The 19,819-nt window shown below is 42.4% G+C and overlaps 1 protein-coding gene across 2 annotated transcripts in view; it reads right to left on the reverse strand.

Annotated features, from left to right (window-relative positions):
* Window positions 1–538: 538 nt before the first annotated feature.
* Window positions 539–19,819, reverse strand: part of POFUT3 (protein O-fucosyltransferase 3) — a 61,875-nt gene continuing 42,594 nt past the window's right edge. For both annotated transcript variants that reach the window (XM_037055341.1, XM_037055342.1), the window contains exons 4-5: window positions 12,228–13,063; window positions 539–1,087 (exon numbers count right to left, since the gene is read on the reverse strand). In XM_037055341.1, coding sequence (XP_036911236.1) covers window positions 863–1,087; window positions 12,228–13,063 — 1,061 coding nt within the window. In that variant the 3' untranslated portion in view covers window positions 539–862. The remainder of the gene's footprint in view (window positions 1,088–12,227; window positions 13,064–19,819) is intronic.

Below are 19,819 nucleotides of genomic sequence, written 5' to 3' on the forward strand. Positions count from 1 at the left end.
ACCCCAGACAGTACCAACCCTTACACACAGTTTTATCCTATACATATATATGAGAAAGTTTAATTTATAAATTAGGCACTGTAAGAGATTAACAATAGTAGCTAATAATAAAATAGGATGATTGTAACAATATACTGTAACAAAAGCTACGTGAATGTGGTCTCTCTCTCTCCAAATTTCTTACTGCGCTGTACTTGCCCTTCTTTGGATGGTGAGAGGATAAAAAGGCGTAAGTTGACCACTTCCAGCTTTTCACTGCAAGGTAGCACTTTACGGCTTCTTTTTGACCCACCTTCTTTTTGTCTCCTGCACTTTGGAGACATTAGTAACTAAAATAAGGGTGACTCGAATGCAAGCACCGTGACACCCCAACAGTCCATTTGAAAACCGAGCAGCTTTGGCTACGGCGTGAGTACTGACTAACCAAGCAGAGAGCGTCTACGGCGCAGAGATGCCGGGAAAAGGGGCGGGCGATTCGCATCCTCGACGGGACGTGGGACTCGCGAGATTTCATCCTGCTACTCAACACAGCGCGCAATTTAAAACTTAGAAACTGTTTATTTCTGGGTTTTCCAGTTAATTTTTTGGACTGTGCTGACCATGGGTAACTTAAACCGTGGAAAGCGAAACTACAGATAAAGGAGGACTACTGTATTTACCTTTCCTATACAAAAAAAAAATACAGAGGTGACCCCTGCGGGTCCTTCACATGTATTATTTCACAGGGTTCACAATGAGTACTGCAGCAACTCTCAACCTAAAGGTCAGTCAACAGAGTAGCTACTGTATCAAAATATTAAGGCAACCTAGAAGACAAACTTCAAGAACTCTGTAGGCTATATCATTCTGAAACTTTTCGAAATTAGTCCTTGAACACTAGGCCCCAGAAGTCTTGAGCTGAAAAGTTCTGATTCCTGTCGACCAGCCACCTCAGTGCCTGGGCTTCTTTCTTGGACTGTTCGAAGCTGGGGATCCACATCTCTCGCAAGGAGCTCCAACGTGGAGCCACGGGTGAGAATGCAAACACTGCAGGCTCCGGGCAACTCAGGTGGGTAACTTCCGCCTTCCATCTTTTGGGTGGTAAGCCCTGTATTGAGAGAAGAGGGAAGGAAGAATTGCAAGCACATGCTAAGGAAGCCAGACCCCCCGGTCCTACCCCGCAGTAACAGAACCCAGCATGCACTTTCCCTAAAGCACTTATTTCACTCCATGGAGTCTCCGTAGTTATATAATCAAATAGTTGAAGGAGAGAGAAAATATCTGACACTTATTGAGAATATTCTGTGCACTAGACGCCTTCCTAAGCACGTTACACAGATTGTCTCATATAATTCTCGTGGCAAACAAGTTAACTAGAACTACTACCCCATTTTACAGAGATGAAAACTAAGGCTCCAAAAGTTACATAACTTTATGCCTAAGATTGAAGGCAGTTCTCTCCAGATTCTAAAGCTGCCCCCTCCCTCTTGTGATTTGTTTAGTGATTTATTTCCTTTTCCCTTACATCACACTCCCACTACCATCCTCCCCAGACATTTTAATGTGTTTAATAGAGTTCTTTGCATTTAAATGTTTTTTTAAATTGTGGTTTCATTTTCTGGGCATTTATTGTTAATGTACTTATATGTTATCATGTCTCATTCTGTTTGCTACTTTCTCACCAAGTATTGTTTTTACATGTATTCACGTTGCCACATTTACATCTAATCCCTTGTTTTTAATGTATTTCCTCTGCACTCAACTGTCTCCTACACCAAGATGTGGGCACTAAACAACAACACCTGACATTCGCACAAGACCGTCCAGCCTTCGAAATGCTTTTACGAAGACCTGTAGCACAATGAGCTTGGTCCAAGCTCTTGGTTATTCCCATGGTCTCCTAGCTGGTCTTCCTGACTCCACCTTTGATCCAATGCAGGCTAAACTCAGCAGCTGTTTGCATTACAAGATAAAGTCAAAGTCCTTACAATGGCCTACAAGACCCTTTCAGGATCTGGCCCTCTGATGACTTTCTAAGAGAGGGGAGAAGGAAGGGCGAAAGGAAAGAAATGAGAGGAAGCAAGAGAGGAAGACAGACAAACTCCAGCAGACTGAACACACACATCTAATTTCATTCCCTCCTGAGACACCATTAAAATGAGAGTCAAAGAATTATTCTAAGAAAATACTAACCTGTCAGAACTAGGAGAATGGAAGAAGGCAGAAGAGTAACAAAATATCAGAGAATAGAAGGCAGGTAAAAAAATAGTAAATCACTTAACATATTTTAAAAATGAAACATCAGGCAGCAGTAGGATGAGCTGGAACTGGTCTGTTTTACACTGCAGAGCCCCAAAGGCTCGGAGGCACTGGGCACTCCTACCAGCGCGGCGGGGCCAGCGACGTAAGAAGAGTTCATAGAAAGTCTGCTTCCGAAGCAGTCGGGTGCTCAGATCCCTTCCACTCCCCCTGACCAGGTGTCTTCCTGTCCTTTATCTGACAAAAGACTACAGGCTTATTCCCCAGAGAAATAAAACACAAGATCTCTGACCTGGAGAACAGCAGGCAGAGTTGAGGGCAGCGGTGTGATGCTATACACAGAAGGATTCAGTGAGCATCTGAGTATCAGACACTGAGGGTCTCCGCAATGCTGGCAGCCAGGCCTCACAGCCCAGGCAGGAAAGTGAGTCGTCCTTCCCTGGGGAACGTGACAGGTCCAGAAGGACATAACTCAGATATTCTACAAGGAAACCACCTGCCAACTCACCCTACAACAAAGCTCACAGCCACTGAGCCCTCCCTAGTACTCAGAACTGCCAATCGAACGACACTAATATGGGCAGGTTGCCAAGATTACAAATCGTCCAAGGAAAGTTACTGAAATGAAAAACAGAGATAAAGCGCCAAGAAAATTGTAGAAAACTTCAAAAGAGAGAGAGAGAGACATAAAAGAAGATCAGTGAAAAAAAATCAACCCTGGCTGGTATAGCTCAGTGGATTGAGCATGGGCCTGTGAAGCAAAGGGTCGCTGGTTCGATTCCCAGTCAGGGCACATGCTTGTGTTGCAGGCCAGGTCCCCAGTAGGGGACACATGAGAGGCAACCACACATTGATGTTTCTCTTCCACTCTTTCTCCTTCCCTTCCCCTCTCTCTAAAAATAAATAAATAAAACAAAATAAAAAGAATGAGTACCAGCAAAGGAAATATTAAAATAAAACACAAAAATTAAACCTTAGAAATTAGATACATGATAGCAGAGTGAAAGAATTAATAGAAGGGTTGGAAGACAAAGTTGAGATATATTCCACCAATTAGAAGAAAAAGACAAAGAAATAGAAAAAGTATTTGCATATAGGACCACCTGATAGGTTACTTAACATGAGAGGACCAGTCTCAGAGGACCAATAGACAGATATTAAGAGTTTCAAAAAAGAGAAGGGAAAAAAATCAAATAACTTTTCAAGTTATTAATTTTCCCCAAATTGAAACTCCTAAATTCCATGGACAAACTTAGGCCCACTGAGAGCTCAGGCAAGAAGTCTCTGGCCAAAGTATGGTGCATTTTTATGAAATTTCAGAACAGAAGCAAGAAGGAAGAGATTCCACAGACTCCCTGAGAGGTAAAGTCCAATTCTTAGGATAGTTTTGGATTTCTTGACAGTAACATTGGAAGAGGAAAAACAAGGGTGAGATTCAGTGAAGAAGGTTAACATTAGTGAGTAAAACTTTAAGGAGAAAAAGAATATTTCCACAGCCTTAAAGTATCTCCCCCCCCCAAATATTTCTTAATTGCTGTGGTCATTTTAATATATGTTCCCAACTTATTTGATATTCCTCCTTCAAGGAGGTGAAGCTTAGTTCCCTCCTCCCCCCTTTGAGTGTGCACTGGACTCGGCGACTACCTTAGTAGGAAGGGAAATTAGGAACCTCACGGGGGAAAGCCTATCAGATACCAGCTCAGCCTAGAGATGGAGTCAGCATCACCAGTAATGGCATCGTGCATCTCCTGATACCATGGGAAGAGAAGGACCCTTTCTCCTCTGTGGTATCATTTCCCCAAATCCAAAACCCGTCTTAACATGAGAAAACATCAGACAAACCCTACGTAGAGGGCAGTACTCTTCAAAAGTGTCAACATTATTAAGAGTAAGTAAAGAATGGGCAGACTGGAAGAGACTAAGGAGAAGTGATTACTAAGTACAACCTGGTGTCCTGGAATTGATGCTGGGAGATAGATGTCAGTGGGAAAGCTGGTGAAATACTACTGGAGTCTGTTGTTCGGTCAACAGTAGTAGTTAACATTAGTTACTCACCAGTGTTCATTTCTTAGTGTTGACAAATGGGCCATGATTATGCAAATGTGTACAGTGGGGGAAGCTGGGTGAAGGGGATAGAGAAACTCTGTGCAATACGTGTAACACTTTGCCAGTCTAAAATCATTTCAAAATTAAAAGTTTTTTAAAAGATGATAAAAAACGCCTTCAAAATTCCTTAGAAAAACTGATGCCCATTTTAGTAGTTTACTTACAGCTAAACTATTGCTAAATGTGAGAGTAGAACGAAGGTATGATCTACCTTCAATGTACCCCCGATGTACCCCTCCTCAGGAAGCTGTATGGAGGTCTGGTCCACCCAAACGAGAGAAAACCAAGAAAAAGGGAGAAAAGCAGGCAAGAAACAAAGGTGTCACAACAGGAGGAAAAGACAAGAAAGGCAATTCCCAAAGGGTCGGGGGAGGGAGACCTCAGACTGACGCCCTACACTACCTGCGGAAGGCAGCTGGTACACCTGCGAGCAGGTCACAGCACTCCGCGGGAGACGGCTTCAGCAACTGCAATTGGATGACTGGTACATTTCAACATCTTCAAAGGAGATGGAAACGATCGCCACGAATTAAATTAGTAATAAGTCCACAGAGAAATGAGCAGACAAGAAGACAATCATCAACTAGGGGGAAACAAAAAGCTGTCCAGACAAGGGAAACAAATGATAATATAAAATAAGGTGCAACTCTGAATAACACTCCTAATTACATATACATTGAATATTAAAAAATAGTGCATGAACATGTTATTTAGAAACATTGAGTAAGCACCAAAATAATTAGCTAACTATGGATGTGAGTGCTTCCAGGGAGGGGAAAAAGCAGAAAGTAAAAGGCTACACTTATGTTTTTTTTATTATTTAACTATCACTGTATATAATGTTATATTGGTCCCAGGTGTACATAGAGCAATTCAACATTCACATGCCTTACAACATGATCACACTAGTCTAGCAATCATCCTGTCCTTTGAAAAAGAGCAGAATTGGAAGATTGACACTAGCTCATTTCAAGACTTACTATGAAGCTACAGTACTCAAATGCAGATGTATTGACCAATTCAGAAATTATATGTATTGGACAACTGATATATGAAAAAGAAGCCAAGGTAATTCAATCAGAAAAGAAGGTTCTTTCCAACAAACGATGGGGGTAATAATTGGGTATCCAAGTAAATAAAGCTCAACTCTTACATCATAAAACATTATAAAAATTAGCTCCAAGTAGATTATAGACTTAAATGAAAAGTTAAAACTATAAAATTTTTGGAAGAAAACAGAAGCAAATCTTAGTGACCTTGGGTTAAACAAAGATTTTAAACAGATCATAAAAAAGCATACACTATAAAAGAAAAGAATGACAAACTGGACTCCTCAGAATAAAGACTTTACACTTCAAAAGACACTGTTAATAAAAAAGATAATATTGAATGTAAATGGTAATTTTAAAATTAAAAAAGAAAATCCACAGTCTAGAAGACAACTTTTGTTAATTACAAAATTGACAAATAACTTGTATTCAAAATATAAAAAAAATTCTTACAACTCAAGATTATCAAAACAACTCGGTTCTCAAAAAAATGAGGAAAAGATTTAAAGAGACATTTCACCACCCTGGCTGGTGTAGCTCAGTGGATTGAGCACGGGCCTGTGAACCACACGATCGCAGTTCGATTCCCAGTCAGGGCACACGCCTGGGTTGCAGACCAGTTCCCAGCAGGGAACTCACGAGAGGCAACCATACATTGATATTTCTCTCCTTCTCTCCTCCCTTCCCCTCTAAAGATAAATAAAATCTTTTAAAAAAATTAAAAAAATAAAAATAAAAAATAAAGAGACATTTCACTGAAGAAGATATTGATAACAAATAAACCCTTAAAAGATACTCAACATCATTAGTTACCACAGAAATGTTAATTAAACCACCATGAGATACCCCTATACACCCATCAGAACAGCAAAAATTAAAAAACTGACCACACGCATTGTTATTGAATGCAACAATCATACAATGCTGGTGGGAAAGTAAGATAGCACTACTTTGGAAAACATTTTAGTAGTTTCTCAAAATGTTAAACATACATCTATCACATGATCTATCCATTCCACTTCCAGGTATTTACAGTGGAGAAATGAAAGCCTACATCCTTACAGAGACTTACACATAAATGTTCATACAGCTTTATTTCTAATAGCCAAAACCTGGACATAACCCAGACATCCGTCAACAGGTGAATGGCTAAGCAAATTTGGGGGTTTCCAAACTTCGGAATAAGGAGAAATGGATTACTAAAGCGTGTGTCAGCATTGTGGATGAATGTCAACATTGCCGTGCAGAGTGAGAGAAGCCAGATACGAAAGAGCACACATTACATGATTCCATTTATATAAACTTCTAGAAAACCGCCTAAGTTTTTGTCAAGAGTGACCAAAAGCAGGTGGGTGCCTGAGGACAGGGGTGGAGAGAGACATGAGGAAACTTGAAAGATGACAGAAATGTTTCTTTGTCATCGCAATTGTGGTGATAATGTCATAGGTATATGCCTATGTCATAGCTAATAACAATTGTACCCTCTAAATATATGCAGTTAGTCACACATCCATTACACCACAATAAAGCTATTTTTTTAGTTTACCCTAATTCCATACACTTACATTTCTCTTGACTGCATGCTGTCTCCTATTTTACCTTCTGAGAGGACAGGATCAATGAAAGTTCCTTATCTAACTAAAATTGACTCATGGAAGACTTTCTCCTGCATAAATAAAGCAAACACCGCCAAGAATAAGCCTGTCGCTGCCTTCTGGTTGCCATACCCTGTGTTATCCCTTCCCTTTGAACATAGGTGTCACTCGTTACTTGCTTCTAACCAACAGAATATGGCAAAGGTCCGAGGGTGTCTGTAATGACCGGTATGTCATCACACATTTAAGACTGTAGCACTGGTCTCGCTGGAATCTCAGTCCCTGGCTTGGGCCAGCCCACAGGACAAGAAACTGTGGGAGGCCTCTCTAAGCTGAGGGCAGCCTCGGGCCTACAACTTGCTGGAAACTGATGCCTCCAATCATACAACGTCCAGAAACTGAATCTGCCGACAGGCATGTGTGTTCAGAGCAGATCTGTCCCTAGCTGGGCCCCCAGGTGGAAACCCAGCCTGTCCGACACTTTGACTGCAGCCTTCCAGGGCACCCAGGGAAGCCACGCCCAGCACCCTGACCCACAGAAACTGTGATACAACCAGGACGTGTCGTTTCAAGCCATGACGTCTGTGGGACTATTGTTTACACAGCACGGGTGACACCCTGGGTTCATATATGTGTAAGAGGTGGGGGAGGGGAAAAGCCAAATAGACAAAGGCGAAATGTATCTGATATTCTACTAAGGTTTTCTACATCCAAGTACAAAGATTTAAACTATTTTCAACTGGAAGATAAAAAAAGAATCACAGAGGAAATCAAATTATTTCTTTCAGCTTTTCTTTGGCCGAAAGAGAAAAAGTGAAGAATATATATACTTAAATAGCTTCCTTTAAGGCATGTCTTATAGAAGCTGTAACAAGTCTTGTAAAGCAAATGCGAATGAAAGCAACTGGCCTAATACCCTTTCATTTACTTTCATGGTAAGTTTTGTTTTGTTTGTCAATAATGAGCACGTTAGCATTAGAGAGCTGTGCACAGAGTTCATCGAAATGCAAGCAAAGCCTTGTCATCGACTTCCCTGACCACCACACAGGGAAGAACGTGGAGGTGGGTCTATGCTGAGTGTTTCTACAAAGACCCGGGAGAGGAGGACGTTCAATCACACCCGCCTCAGGCACTCTGGAAATCAGTTAGCTGTTTCTGTTGGAAACACAATAATGTATATACTCTTATCTTTTAAAAAGCTATTTACCACTGTTGTTATACCCTCTTTTCCAGTCCCCAGTAATCATTCGGAAAGGGCTCCTGGGAGGGGCTGAGATAGCCAGGGTGTGTGAGGTTCTTTCAGTTTTCTGTGAATATAATTTCCAAACCTGGAAGGGACTGGAAATATCGAGCAGGCAAGTCATTACCCTCAGAGGTTGTTGCTGCCTTGACATATTTTGAAAATAAATAATTCGTACAGCATGGGCAATTAATACGGTCTCTACTTCCTCACGTGTTTTTGCAGTAGTATGTGTATTTTGCTTTTTGCTGTTATGTGGCCCCATAAATAAAGTCATAAAGGAAGTCATTGGAAATCAGGATGCATTCGCTGAAAAGAATGATGTAATATGAAGTGTTCCAGTTGCTGAACAAGCCACTCAGCTTAAAAGAAATGATTTTACGAGTAAAAATTTGTTTTCTAAAATCAGATAAAACAATTTAAATTTTGCAATCATTAAAATTAGGAAAATAATGTTTCCTAATTTTAAATTTGCCTAAACATCTACATATTTACTATATAAAAACCTTATATAGTATATACTACAATACATAAAAATAATTCCACGTACTGTTTTGATTTATTTTGATCTGAAATCAATATGCTAGTCAAAATAAACACTTAAATCTTTAACAAAATGGTTTGCCTTTGGAGAATTTATATAAAATATTACGTGTATGCAGTAGTCAGGCAAGGGACCAGTGGGCAATAGCCAAGTGCTATGTGGGGGCTGCTCATTTTCAAAAAGAGCTGTAGGCTTCCAGTCGAGAGGGAAGCATAGGTAAACACGGCTCACCTCCTCACACAACCACATCGAAATTACAACTAAACTACAGAACAACCATCACTCAGAACCATCAGAAATCGAGTTGAATGGAAGTCCGGCAACCATGGAGTTAAAGAATCCACATCCATCCAGACTCATAGGAGGGGCGGAGAAGTGGAGACCTAGAGACCTGGAGACGTGGGGATGGGGAGATGCAGAATGGGCTCGCCCCACATCCACCTATGATGAATGAAAATCAAGAGGGATATCCCTTGGGACCTCAGCCCCAAACCAGGCCCCCAGCCCAGGATTCCAGTGCCAGGAAGGCAAGTCCCCATAACTCTAGCTGTAAAAACCAGCAGGGATTGAGTTGGTGGGAGAATTACTTGATTCCCAAGCAATTTCTCTTAAAGGGCCCCCACACAGATTTTATTCAGACTCACTGCCTTGGAGAATCAGCTCAGAGTTGCACCTTGAAAGGCACTAATGGCATATGGGGAGGAACTAAAGTGTCTACATCAGGGCAAGAACTGGGGGGCAGCATTCTCCCAGGCAGAACTGTAGGCAGAGGCCATTGTCTTTTTTTCTGAACCCTCCCCCCACCGAGACCCACAGAGCTGGCAGGTGGGTGCTGTGTCTGAGACTCCATCAACTTATCTCACACTCTTTGCCTGGTCCTGGTGATTCCCTGAGGCTCTGCCCCACCCAACATACGGGCCTACCCAAGACAGTGGCTTTTCCATATGAATGACTTACTTTAACTCATGCTTCAGACCTTCCTAAATCCTCTCAAACAAGCAATGACTGGCCTCAGCAAGTCCCCATCCCCCCATACCTCTTACTAAGTGGCTCTAGGACCAGCACTAGCAGCAGCTGCCACTGGTTCACTGCCTAGCCTTATTTGGGCGCCTCCAAACTCAGCACAAGCAGCAGCCATCTTCCATCTTCAGATCGACTTATAGCTTATGCCAAGTGGCCCCAGACAGAACACAGGCAGTAGATGACATTGGCCTGTACCACATGGGAAACACCAGAAGGCTCTAGAACCCTGCTGAAGTAAGTTCTGCTCTGTGAAGTGGGCCCCTTCAGAGCTTATCCTCCATGGAGGGCAGTGGTCAGAGGATTGGTGGTCAGTGGTCAAAGCCAGTCCTTGTAGTGATTGGCCTGAGTAAATCTCTTTCATTGACCTACCAACAGCAATGAAGGCTCAACTACAAGAGAAAGGTATACTCAGCCCATACAGAGGGTGCATTTTGAGTACCTAGCTTGGGTAGGAGAGGCTGTGCCACTGGACCCTACAGGACACCTACTACATTAGGCCATGAAACCAATAATAGGGTGTCATAGCAGCTCTACCTAATACATAAGAACAAATACCAGGGGGGCTGCCAAAATAAGGAGACAAAGAAACATGGTCCAAATGAAAGAACAGGTCAAAAATCCAGAAAAAGAACTAAACAAAATAGAGGTACGCAATCTATTAGATGCAGAGTTCAAAACACTGATTAGAAGGATGCTCAAGGCACTTAGTGAGGACCTCAACAGCATAAAAAATACCCAGTCAGAAATGAAAGATACACTAGTTGAAGTAATAATTTACAGAGAATCAACAGTAGAATGGATCAATGATTTGTAACATAAGGAAGAAAAAAAACAACCAATCAGAACAACAAGAAAAAAGAATCCAAAAACATGAAGACATTATAAGCAGTCTCTCAGACAACTTCAAGCATTTCAACATTAGCATCACAGAGGTGCCAGAAGGAAAAGAGAAAGAGCAAGAAATTGGGAATCTATTTGAAAAAATAATGAAAGAAAACCTCCCTAATTTAGTGAAGAAAATCGACATGCAAGTCCAGGAAGCACAGAGAGTCCCAAACACGATGGATGCAAAGAGACCCACACTAAGACACATAATAATTAAAATGCCAAAGGTTAAAGATAAGGAGAGAATCTTAAAAGCAAGAGAAAAGCAGTTAGTTACCTACAGGGGAGTTTTCATGAGACTGTCAGCTGACTTTTCAAAAGAAACTTTGCAGGCTAGAAGGTATTGGCACAGCTACTCAAAATGATGAAAAGCAGGGACCTACAGCCAAGATTGCTCTATCCAGCAAAGGTATATCATTTAGAATCGAAGAGCAGATAAAGAGCTTCCCAGACAAGAAAAAACTAAAGGAGTTCATCATCAGCAAACCATTATTATATGAAATGTTAAAGGGACTTATTTAAGCAAAAGAAGATCAAAACTAGGAAAAACAAAATGGCAAAAAATACATATCTATCAACAACTGAATTAAAAAAACTAAGCAAACAAGAACACAGAGACAGAATCATGGATACAGAGAGTGTTTTGATGGTCACTGGACGGGAGTGGGGTTGGGGAGGATGGGCAAAGAGGTGAGAGGATTAAGAAGTACAAATAGGTAGTTACAGAAAAGCCATAGGGATGAAAAGTACAGTCTAGGAAATGGAGTAGCCAAAGAGCTTACAGGCATGACTCATGGACTTGAACCAAGAAGTGGGGATTGCCTGAGGGAGAGGAGAGTGCTGGGTGGAGGGGAGCAAAGGAGGGAAAACTGGGACAACTGTAATAGCATAATCAATAAAAAATAATTTTTAATAATAATAACAATAAATTCCAATGAAAATAAAAACTAATGGTTCTTTTTCTTTCAATAAATGACTTCATAAAAAATTCAGTTATATATAAGGTAGAACCATTCCTGGTACAAGTGGATAAAGTACGTAAATAAACAAATGTTAAAAGCATCTAGAACTTTGAAGACATTCCTAAGAACTGTATAATAACTTAAGAAAAAGAAGTGTTTCAAGGATTTTCCCCCTCATGACTTGAATATTCTCTGCACATTGAAGAGCATGATGAGAAGGAGCAAGAATCAAAGAGAGAGAGCAGTTCACTGATTGTGTCTATGAGCTGAAAAGTTCCCAAACAGCCTATGAGGCATTAGGGTGAAGGCTGTGGCAGAAACCACAGCGTTGATACAAAGGTTAATGGTTAAAGGATGAGATTCAAAACTTTGCATTTTTAAAAAATTTTTTGGCTTTCTTCCCTTTCCTGCAGCTTCCTGACTCACTCACCGCCCAACACCTGCAGCATGGTGTCTTCCGGAAGAGAAAATAAAAGAGTTTAAGGCCTTCGGGAAGGACATGACAGTGAACTTCATGGCAACCTCAAAGGAAGCAGAAGGACAGACCCCATCAAGATGGCTGCCCTAGCACCTTGATTCACTTACCTTTTCCTGAAGCCTAATATTGTCCCACACTTTGTTGCACACCATACACTCAAACGCATCGATGTAGTTGTCTTGGTTGATGTCTTGCACTCCCCATTTCCGTTCCCTGAGAGCTGTGACAAGTCGCTCGTTAGAGATCTCTCCCTTCAGCTTCCATTCCGTGTAGGCCTCGTACAGTCTGTCATCACGGTCCAGTCGTCTGATGTAACCTGCCAGTTCTCTGGGGTGGGAGAATTCTGATACGAGAATAGCACTTCTGTTACTAGGAAGCCAGTCCGTGATGCTGGGGGATCCATAGTACACAGGGACTACCCCCAGTTTCAGGGGTCTCCAGAACTTCTCTGTGATGTAGTCATCACACACTGCATTCTCAAAAGCAAGGATGAACTTGTATTGTGCAATGATCCTATAAAAGCCATCGGCCTCCATGGAGGCTGGGTTTTTCAGCTGCTGAGGGAGATCTTTGTTGTGTAAACACTCCCCATAGGAGTCGACCTCAATGTAAGTCATCAGCTCCCGAACATAGCTGTCCCTATCTGATGGGGGGTCACAGTCTGACTGTACATACACCAGTGGAGCGAGTCTCTTTCGAAGGTTGTTTTTGGACTGCAAAGGGACCAGGTATCGGTGTGACTTCAGGACTTCTATGCCCTCCAAGTACTGGGTAGTTAGTGGCAAGTGGGAATGCCGGCTGAATGTGGCAGTGTAGTTGAACAAAGTGATAACGGGCTGATGAAAGAGCTTGTAATTGTTTTTCGGGGATTCTTCATGAAAAAGGGCCCAGTCGTGATGGGATTTCCGAGGCAGAGGTAAGCTGTCTATGTTAAAGTCAGTACCTAGGAGAAGAAAAGAAACTATTAGTGCATCCAAAAGAATTGTGGTGTTTAAGGTGGAGTCCATCTGGTCAGATTAGAACTCAGAGCAGCTTGAGACTATAAATAAAAAGCATGGTACAGTGTCTGTAAAGGGCCAGGCAGTCAGTCATGAAGATTTCACCCCGGAAACTGCTCCGGGGGAGATTCACTAAGGACAGGTTGTGCGCTCTCACATAATGAAGAGGGAAATGGGAGTGATGTCTAGCCAGGATCTAAAGGGAGACTTTACCCCACCGCCTCCTACAATCGGCTTTTCCTCCTGCGGGTGTTGTCTCAGAGAGGACACAAGAAATAGACCGTTCTTTAAAAAGAAAAGAGAAAGGAAGCCAAAAAGGGAAACACAGTCAGCTTGGCAGATTGATTAACTGAAAAAAAGGTGAAATCATGCGAAAGTAGCCAGAACAAATATACAGGATAGATTTTTTAATCCAAATGATCGATTTCAACAAAGTGCAGTTCATCAATCTTAGTCAAAGTGGTAGACCAGAAGCTTTTAAAGACAAAGAGCTGATAATAGCACTATGTTACAGATCACTGCAGGATGGACATGAACTAACAAGCATATCAAGAAATAAAGAAGGCATAAAAGGATTATAATTATGAGTGACTCTAGCTTCCATGGGATTAATTGGGAAGCCCCTGAAACGTGATAACGTGCGGACAGAAGTGATGGATGTGGTAAGCAATTGTTTCCTGACTGCGCGGGTGGAGACCCGATCAGGAAGAATTTATTTCCATAACTGAGAAAGAAGGATTAAGACAATATCACAATACATAAAGACAGAATTTCTGAAGTGTTCCTGACATGGATACTTGTGTGGCCCCTGCTTTATGTTTTTGAAATGTAAGGAAAGGGTAAAAAACCCATCTTCCAGGGCCCACTAGGAAGAAAAGCACCAAATAAATGCTTCCAGTGAAGCAGTAATAATAATAATATTACCAGTAATAATAAAACATATTACCCAGTAGAATTCATAAAAATTATTTGATACCAGAGTACACTCTCAAATAAATGTATACTCTTTGGTGCCAACAGTACATCGGTGAGAAATCAATTAATCAGGACAAGATTGAAACAATGAAAGGTCAAATGAGATTGTGTTAGAAGACATATGAGTGTATACTGAGCACAAAGAAATTGCTGAAGAAACTACTACTATCTTGATAACAGGCTTTTTCCTCAATCATCAAGAATAAAAGATTAATACCTAAAAATGGTTTTTGTTTACTTGGCATTTGCTATATTTGACCTTTAGCATCAAAAAGAGTTTTCATCCTCACCACTGAGATTGAACGGCACGTGGGGTTGGATGGTCAGCAGAGGTTAAGAGAGAAACATGAGGACATGACAGAGAAGAGAATTTTATCAACCCCACTGGCAATTTATTACATCGAAGTGGTTACTGCTCAAAAAGGTTCTAGCCTGGTCCTGGCCAGTATGGCTTAGTTGGTTGGAGCAACATCTCTTAAACTGACAAGTTGTGGGTTCAATTCCTGGTCCGGGCACAGGCCTGGGTTGCGGGTTTGGTCCCCAGTCACAGTGCATGCAAGATGCAACCGATGTTTCTCTCTAACATCACTGTTTCCTCTGTTTCCCTCCATCCCCCTCTCTCTGAAATCAATGAGCACGTCCTCAGGTGAGGACAAAAAATTTTTTTTTAAGTTTCTAAGTTGCTCAAATAGGCAATGATGAGAACTTGGACCCCTAAAACCTGAGTTAGAACATAACGTTTCCACTGATGGCACAAGTCAGAATCAAGGCCATCGGCCTAGGAGAACAAGGACTGCAACCCAATCCCTGCAAGTCAGAGGCAAGGCTCTAACTGTAAGGTTAGAGACTAGAGGGGATACGCTCGAAATGAAGCTGGGTCTGGAGTTACCTGGGCAATCTGATACAGACGTCCTGAGTGACTGGCTCAAACCCCAATGGCCGTCTGTTACTAACAGTTATGTGGCACCCGGGTGTGCCCCAGGAAAGATCCAAAGTGCAGGGAAACACACCAAAAGGCTGCCTCCGATGATGCTTCAGGTGAGGGAGGGGGCCTGAATTTTGTCTCTGCTTGCCTCTGTCGGTAAAGTACAGGAGCAACTACAAACAGCTCTGTCTAGACCTTTTCATGGCCACTGCCTAGACCCACTTGGGCTGTGCTGGTAGTAGGAATCTAACCTGAAACAGCTGCCAGTTATGATGAGCCTCATTCATTATAACTAGGAGATGAAGGCTTACAAGCTCATTATACCTTTACCCAAGCTGCTAATGAAACCTTGACGTTGGAAGGACGGGAGAAGAGCGTTGAGTCCCTCCCATCTGCAATCTGGGGTAGCAAAAAAGCCTGCCGAATCTAAACAAGAAACACTGATTTATATTCACACACTAAAAAGCAACGCAGCTCTTCTACGAGTGTGCAGTTCTCGTACATCCATCAGAATTCTGTTTAATTTGTAGGAGTGGGGCTTTATATCTTTGGTAGTGGGGGAATGCCTCTTTAATAGAGAGGAAAGTTAAAAGAAATTGACTTTCCAGAAACACGTCCCATTATTTGCCATCTTTAAAAAAACTTCCTAGTTGCACAGCACATACACACATATATAACCATTAAAATGGGCTTTCTATATTCTTACAAACTAAGATTCTCTGGGGAAGGATTTTTCTGAAAAGTCATTTTGCCTAGTGAATTCCTCCCCTTAACCTAGAGTTTCAGGTGACAAATACTCAAGAATACTGATATTAGACCCATAACAGACCTAGAATACTTCACCGAGGATGTCACGGTCTGGGATATGAGTATGAATAATGAGCAATTCCTAAAAGGTACAGGATGTAGCTCAGGAAACAATATTTAGCTCTTTCTGACTCCAGGGAAATGCCCACAATAATAAGAATTGGAACTCAGGTCTTTAAAGAAATGAGAATCAACTAACTTATGGTAAGTACCAAAAAAAATGTGATAACTTGCATCTGATTGGTTTACCAGTCACCTTCACTTCTTACCTTTAATAAATTCAGATTCAGACTTTCTTTTCTCTGGGTCATTTGTGTTCATTCATGACCAACAAATTTACTTCTTCCTTTAAACTACAGCTGACAAATAGATCTTAAGCACTAAAGTGCATCGTAAAGGAAACCGCCATGGCATACAACTGGGATAAAATTCATGCTGGCAAAGGATGCTGGACCGCTGACTGCGGAGACTGAACGTGAAACAGCAGGTAAGCGGAAGAGCACCGACGCCCGATGACACGCGTTCCTGCGCTCCTTCTCTTCTGCGGGATTATACCCTCTTCTTCTGTGACTTCAAGACAGGCCGGTCAAAACAGAGGGCAACGCATGCCATCAACCCCACTGGGCCAATGACGTTGGAGCCATTTACCTGGAGCTCAGAACCCCTGGTGGGGACCAGAACTTTCAGACAGACTAGTGGTGAAGGACCTGCTACGATGCTGAGTCTGTTGAATAACTCACCCCTTGGCACTCCCAAGAACACCCACAAAAATAACACCCAGCTGAAACCCAGTCCCTTGGGAAGGCAGCACGCCTTAACTGGGGGAAAAGCGCTCCCACAAAATGGCCTTCGAAGGTAATTTCTGTTTTTAAAAAGAATCTCTACAACAAAACTGTGTCCCACCAAACAACTCCCAATAGAGGGAACTAAAATTTTTGAGGGAAGAAAAAAAAACATTTTAAGGCAAGCAGCTGCCTCCTACCTTATCAACTAGCATTGCCATAGTTCGCTGCTATTTTTAAAGCCATTTCACACGAATTCTCTCAGCTTTCCCTCATAGCCCCACGAGATCGTTTATTTTCTCCAAAGTTCTGAGGGCTAACTAAGGGAAAGGCTCCTGCTCCCTCAGGCTAAACTCTAGCCGAGGGCGCTAGAGGTTCGTGCTGCACACGGGCCCAGGAGGGGCTGCCTCTAACCAGCGCGAAGCGACTCTGGCAGGCCTCGCCACTCCGAGCGCTCATACCAACGCCCAGTCCCGTGCTCTTTCTCCTCTCTCTGCCCTCGTCTCTCTTCATGAGTCCTTCTATCTCCCTCGCAATCAATTCTGTGTCCCATAGGCCTCTCTCAATTATCCATGCTACAGCCCTCTATCCATCATGCATGTTCAATTAGGCATCTGTCCGTCCTAGCCCTGGGCCTGGAAATTTCTCAAGCCCCCTGACTGAGCCTGTGCTATAGGCCAGTCAATAACAGTCTGCTACCACACAGGGCCTGAGGCGCGAGTACAAATAGAGCCCCACGTACCCTGAGCCTAAACATTTAAAAGCTATAAATCAACGTAACAAGCTATAAATCAATGTAATAAGCTGTTAAATGTTTTATCTTTCCACCTTAACATATATACATCATGATTTTATTTGAAAGTGCAAATGGCTAACACCGAATAGGGTTAACATATATTCAAGACTAACACTGTTTTGTGACATAATTCATAATTTGGGGGGGACCTGGTATGGGGTGAAAAGGGGAGAAGGAAGAGGATTCTCCTTCACTTGCCCACTGACCCTCCCTTTCCACTCGCTGCAGGTGAAACACCCATTTTCTTCTCCTCTTGGGATGAGGGTGGATGTTGAGCTCAGTTCTATACTGAAGTCTCTCTCCTCTGTTGCAGTAGCTCAAACAAAATCCAGCTGTTTTTAACAAGTTTCCAGTGAGATACTTTTCATGTACTGTTCACGCCTTTGAGGTCACCCCTGGACAACCTTTAAACCCACCTACCCTTGGGAAGATAAACCAGAGATTCACTGGTTCTCTGGGGTGGGCTCCAATCTGACCTCTGGGGAAGGGAATTTTGGGGTTCTGGTACTTGGAAGTGGAGGGCATAGGCCCTGTGGCCACGAGTGGCCATGTGACCATGGCCTATAAACTCCTCACAGCTGGAGGAAGGCCAAAGTAGACAGAACCCTCTTGGCCAAGTCTAAGGGTTCCATTGTTCTAATTTAAGTTGCCACTCACCCTCCCCAAGCATGGTTGGTGACCGGAAGTCATGCTCTCCACTAAACAAGGGCCTGATGTACCTTTTGTGATTCCTTAAGCAAAGCGCACAAATTCAGCTGGTTTTTTGTGTGTTATATTCTGTATCACACAAGGCCTGTAAACAGTATTTCTCAGGATCCCTTGCCAACTGGCTTGCCATTAGGCCCCACCAATGGGAGCACCACGGGGAGACTGGAAGGCTGGAGGGGAGAAGGAACACCTTCCTAACGCCTTCTCGTGTAGCAGAGAGAGTCACAGCTCTGGAGGCTGTGATCATGTAGTGGAGACACGGGTCATGTGGACAGTGCTGACAGCCACCGCGGCAGGGACCAGGAGTGCTGGCCCATGGGTTCCTGCTCACCTCCAACAGGGGCACCTTGGAGACCAGCCATCCTGCACTTCGAGTAAAGTGATAGCCCTGAGATGTTTCCTGTTATTCATTTTGCATAACCTTTCCCCTCCCTCTTCTGCTCCAACTAGCCCTTCAACTCCCTTGTCATCAATTCCCATGATAAATTTCCACTATTTGAAATACCTAAAATAATTTGTTTTCCTATGAGACTGATTAATACAGAAGCGCATTTCAAAACTTCGGGACTGCCATCTGTTTGCAACTTATTATTTCAAGTTGTGTGGCAACTTTTCTCTTGCTCTTTTGCTCCTTGATTTTCTAAAAATGCTGTCTCATCACAATGAAGTGCTGTTTCATCCCCCTTGTTACCACCATCCAGGTCCCTATCTTCTCCTGAAAGAATCACCTTTCTGTTTATCTCTCCTAGTCCATCTGGTGAAAACGTGGAAGCAGAAACAATAGAAGGGAAAATATAAGACTGAAAAATGAGACTCCCTTTAAGAAAGGAACCATCAAATTACTTGAAACCAATAGTACATTCCTCATTCAGGTACTATGTTATAAACTCCTTCTCTGAGCTGCTAATTAAAATATACGGAATAGTGATGACCCAGGCTGCACAAAGAATGATGAGGCAGAGGGGAAGGTCTTCAGAAAAACTACATTTGACCTCATTTGAAGTTTTACCACAAATTGCAAATCCTCTCCACTGTGTTTCTTGACATTTCATGTAAAAAGAGATAAAGACTTTCTTGTTGCTAAAAGATTCACTACAGAGCCTTTTATCCATTGGAAATGAAAATCTCTAAGACAAAAAGATGTTAAATCTTATGAAGCAATGGGCAAAACACCATTGAAGGGGACAGCAATAGTTCATAAATCACGTCTATTGTTAATCACCTCAGCTGGAGCTAAACTCATAGTGACCTCACTGCGTTTGTTTTAATTTCCTGTCTTGGATTAAATTCTTTGTTTCATAAAGCTCAAAGAACTTTCAGTGTTCGAGATAACTGTTACAACGGCTACCTCCCTGCTATAAGCATAACAGTATATTCAAGTTCCCTGACAGTGTCTAAATCCAAACCCAAAAGGAAATTCTATTGCTTTGCCAGTAATAATCAGAAAAAGTGAGGATTAGGTGTTGTGAAGACCAAGAAGGAAGGAGCAGCGGCAACAGTTTGCAATGCAGCCTAAGGCACTCCCCTCCCCCAAAGGCCCGGGAGCTGATGCCACCAAGGACCTTGGGCCTTCGCAAAGCCACACTTCAGAGCCCTAGAACACTCGCTGAACTCTGGTATAAAACTTTCACGGCCGAGCTCCATAACCCTGGGTTAGGGTTTGTGATCTCTCTCAAGGCACAGGAAGAATTTATTCTTCGTTTTCAAA

The sequence above is a fragment of the Sturnira hondurensis genome, unplaced genomic scaffold, assembly GCF_014824575.4.
Source record: "Sturnira hondurensis isolate 20B ecotype Veracruz unplaced genomic scaffold, ASM1482457v3 Scaffold0008640, whole genome shotgun sequence".
Taxonomy (NCBI): Eukaryota; Metazoa; Chordata; class Mammalia; order Chiroptera; family Phyllostomidae; genus Sturnira; species Sturnira hondurensis.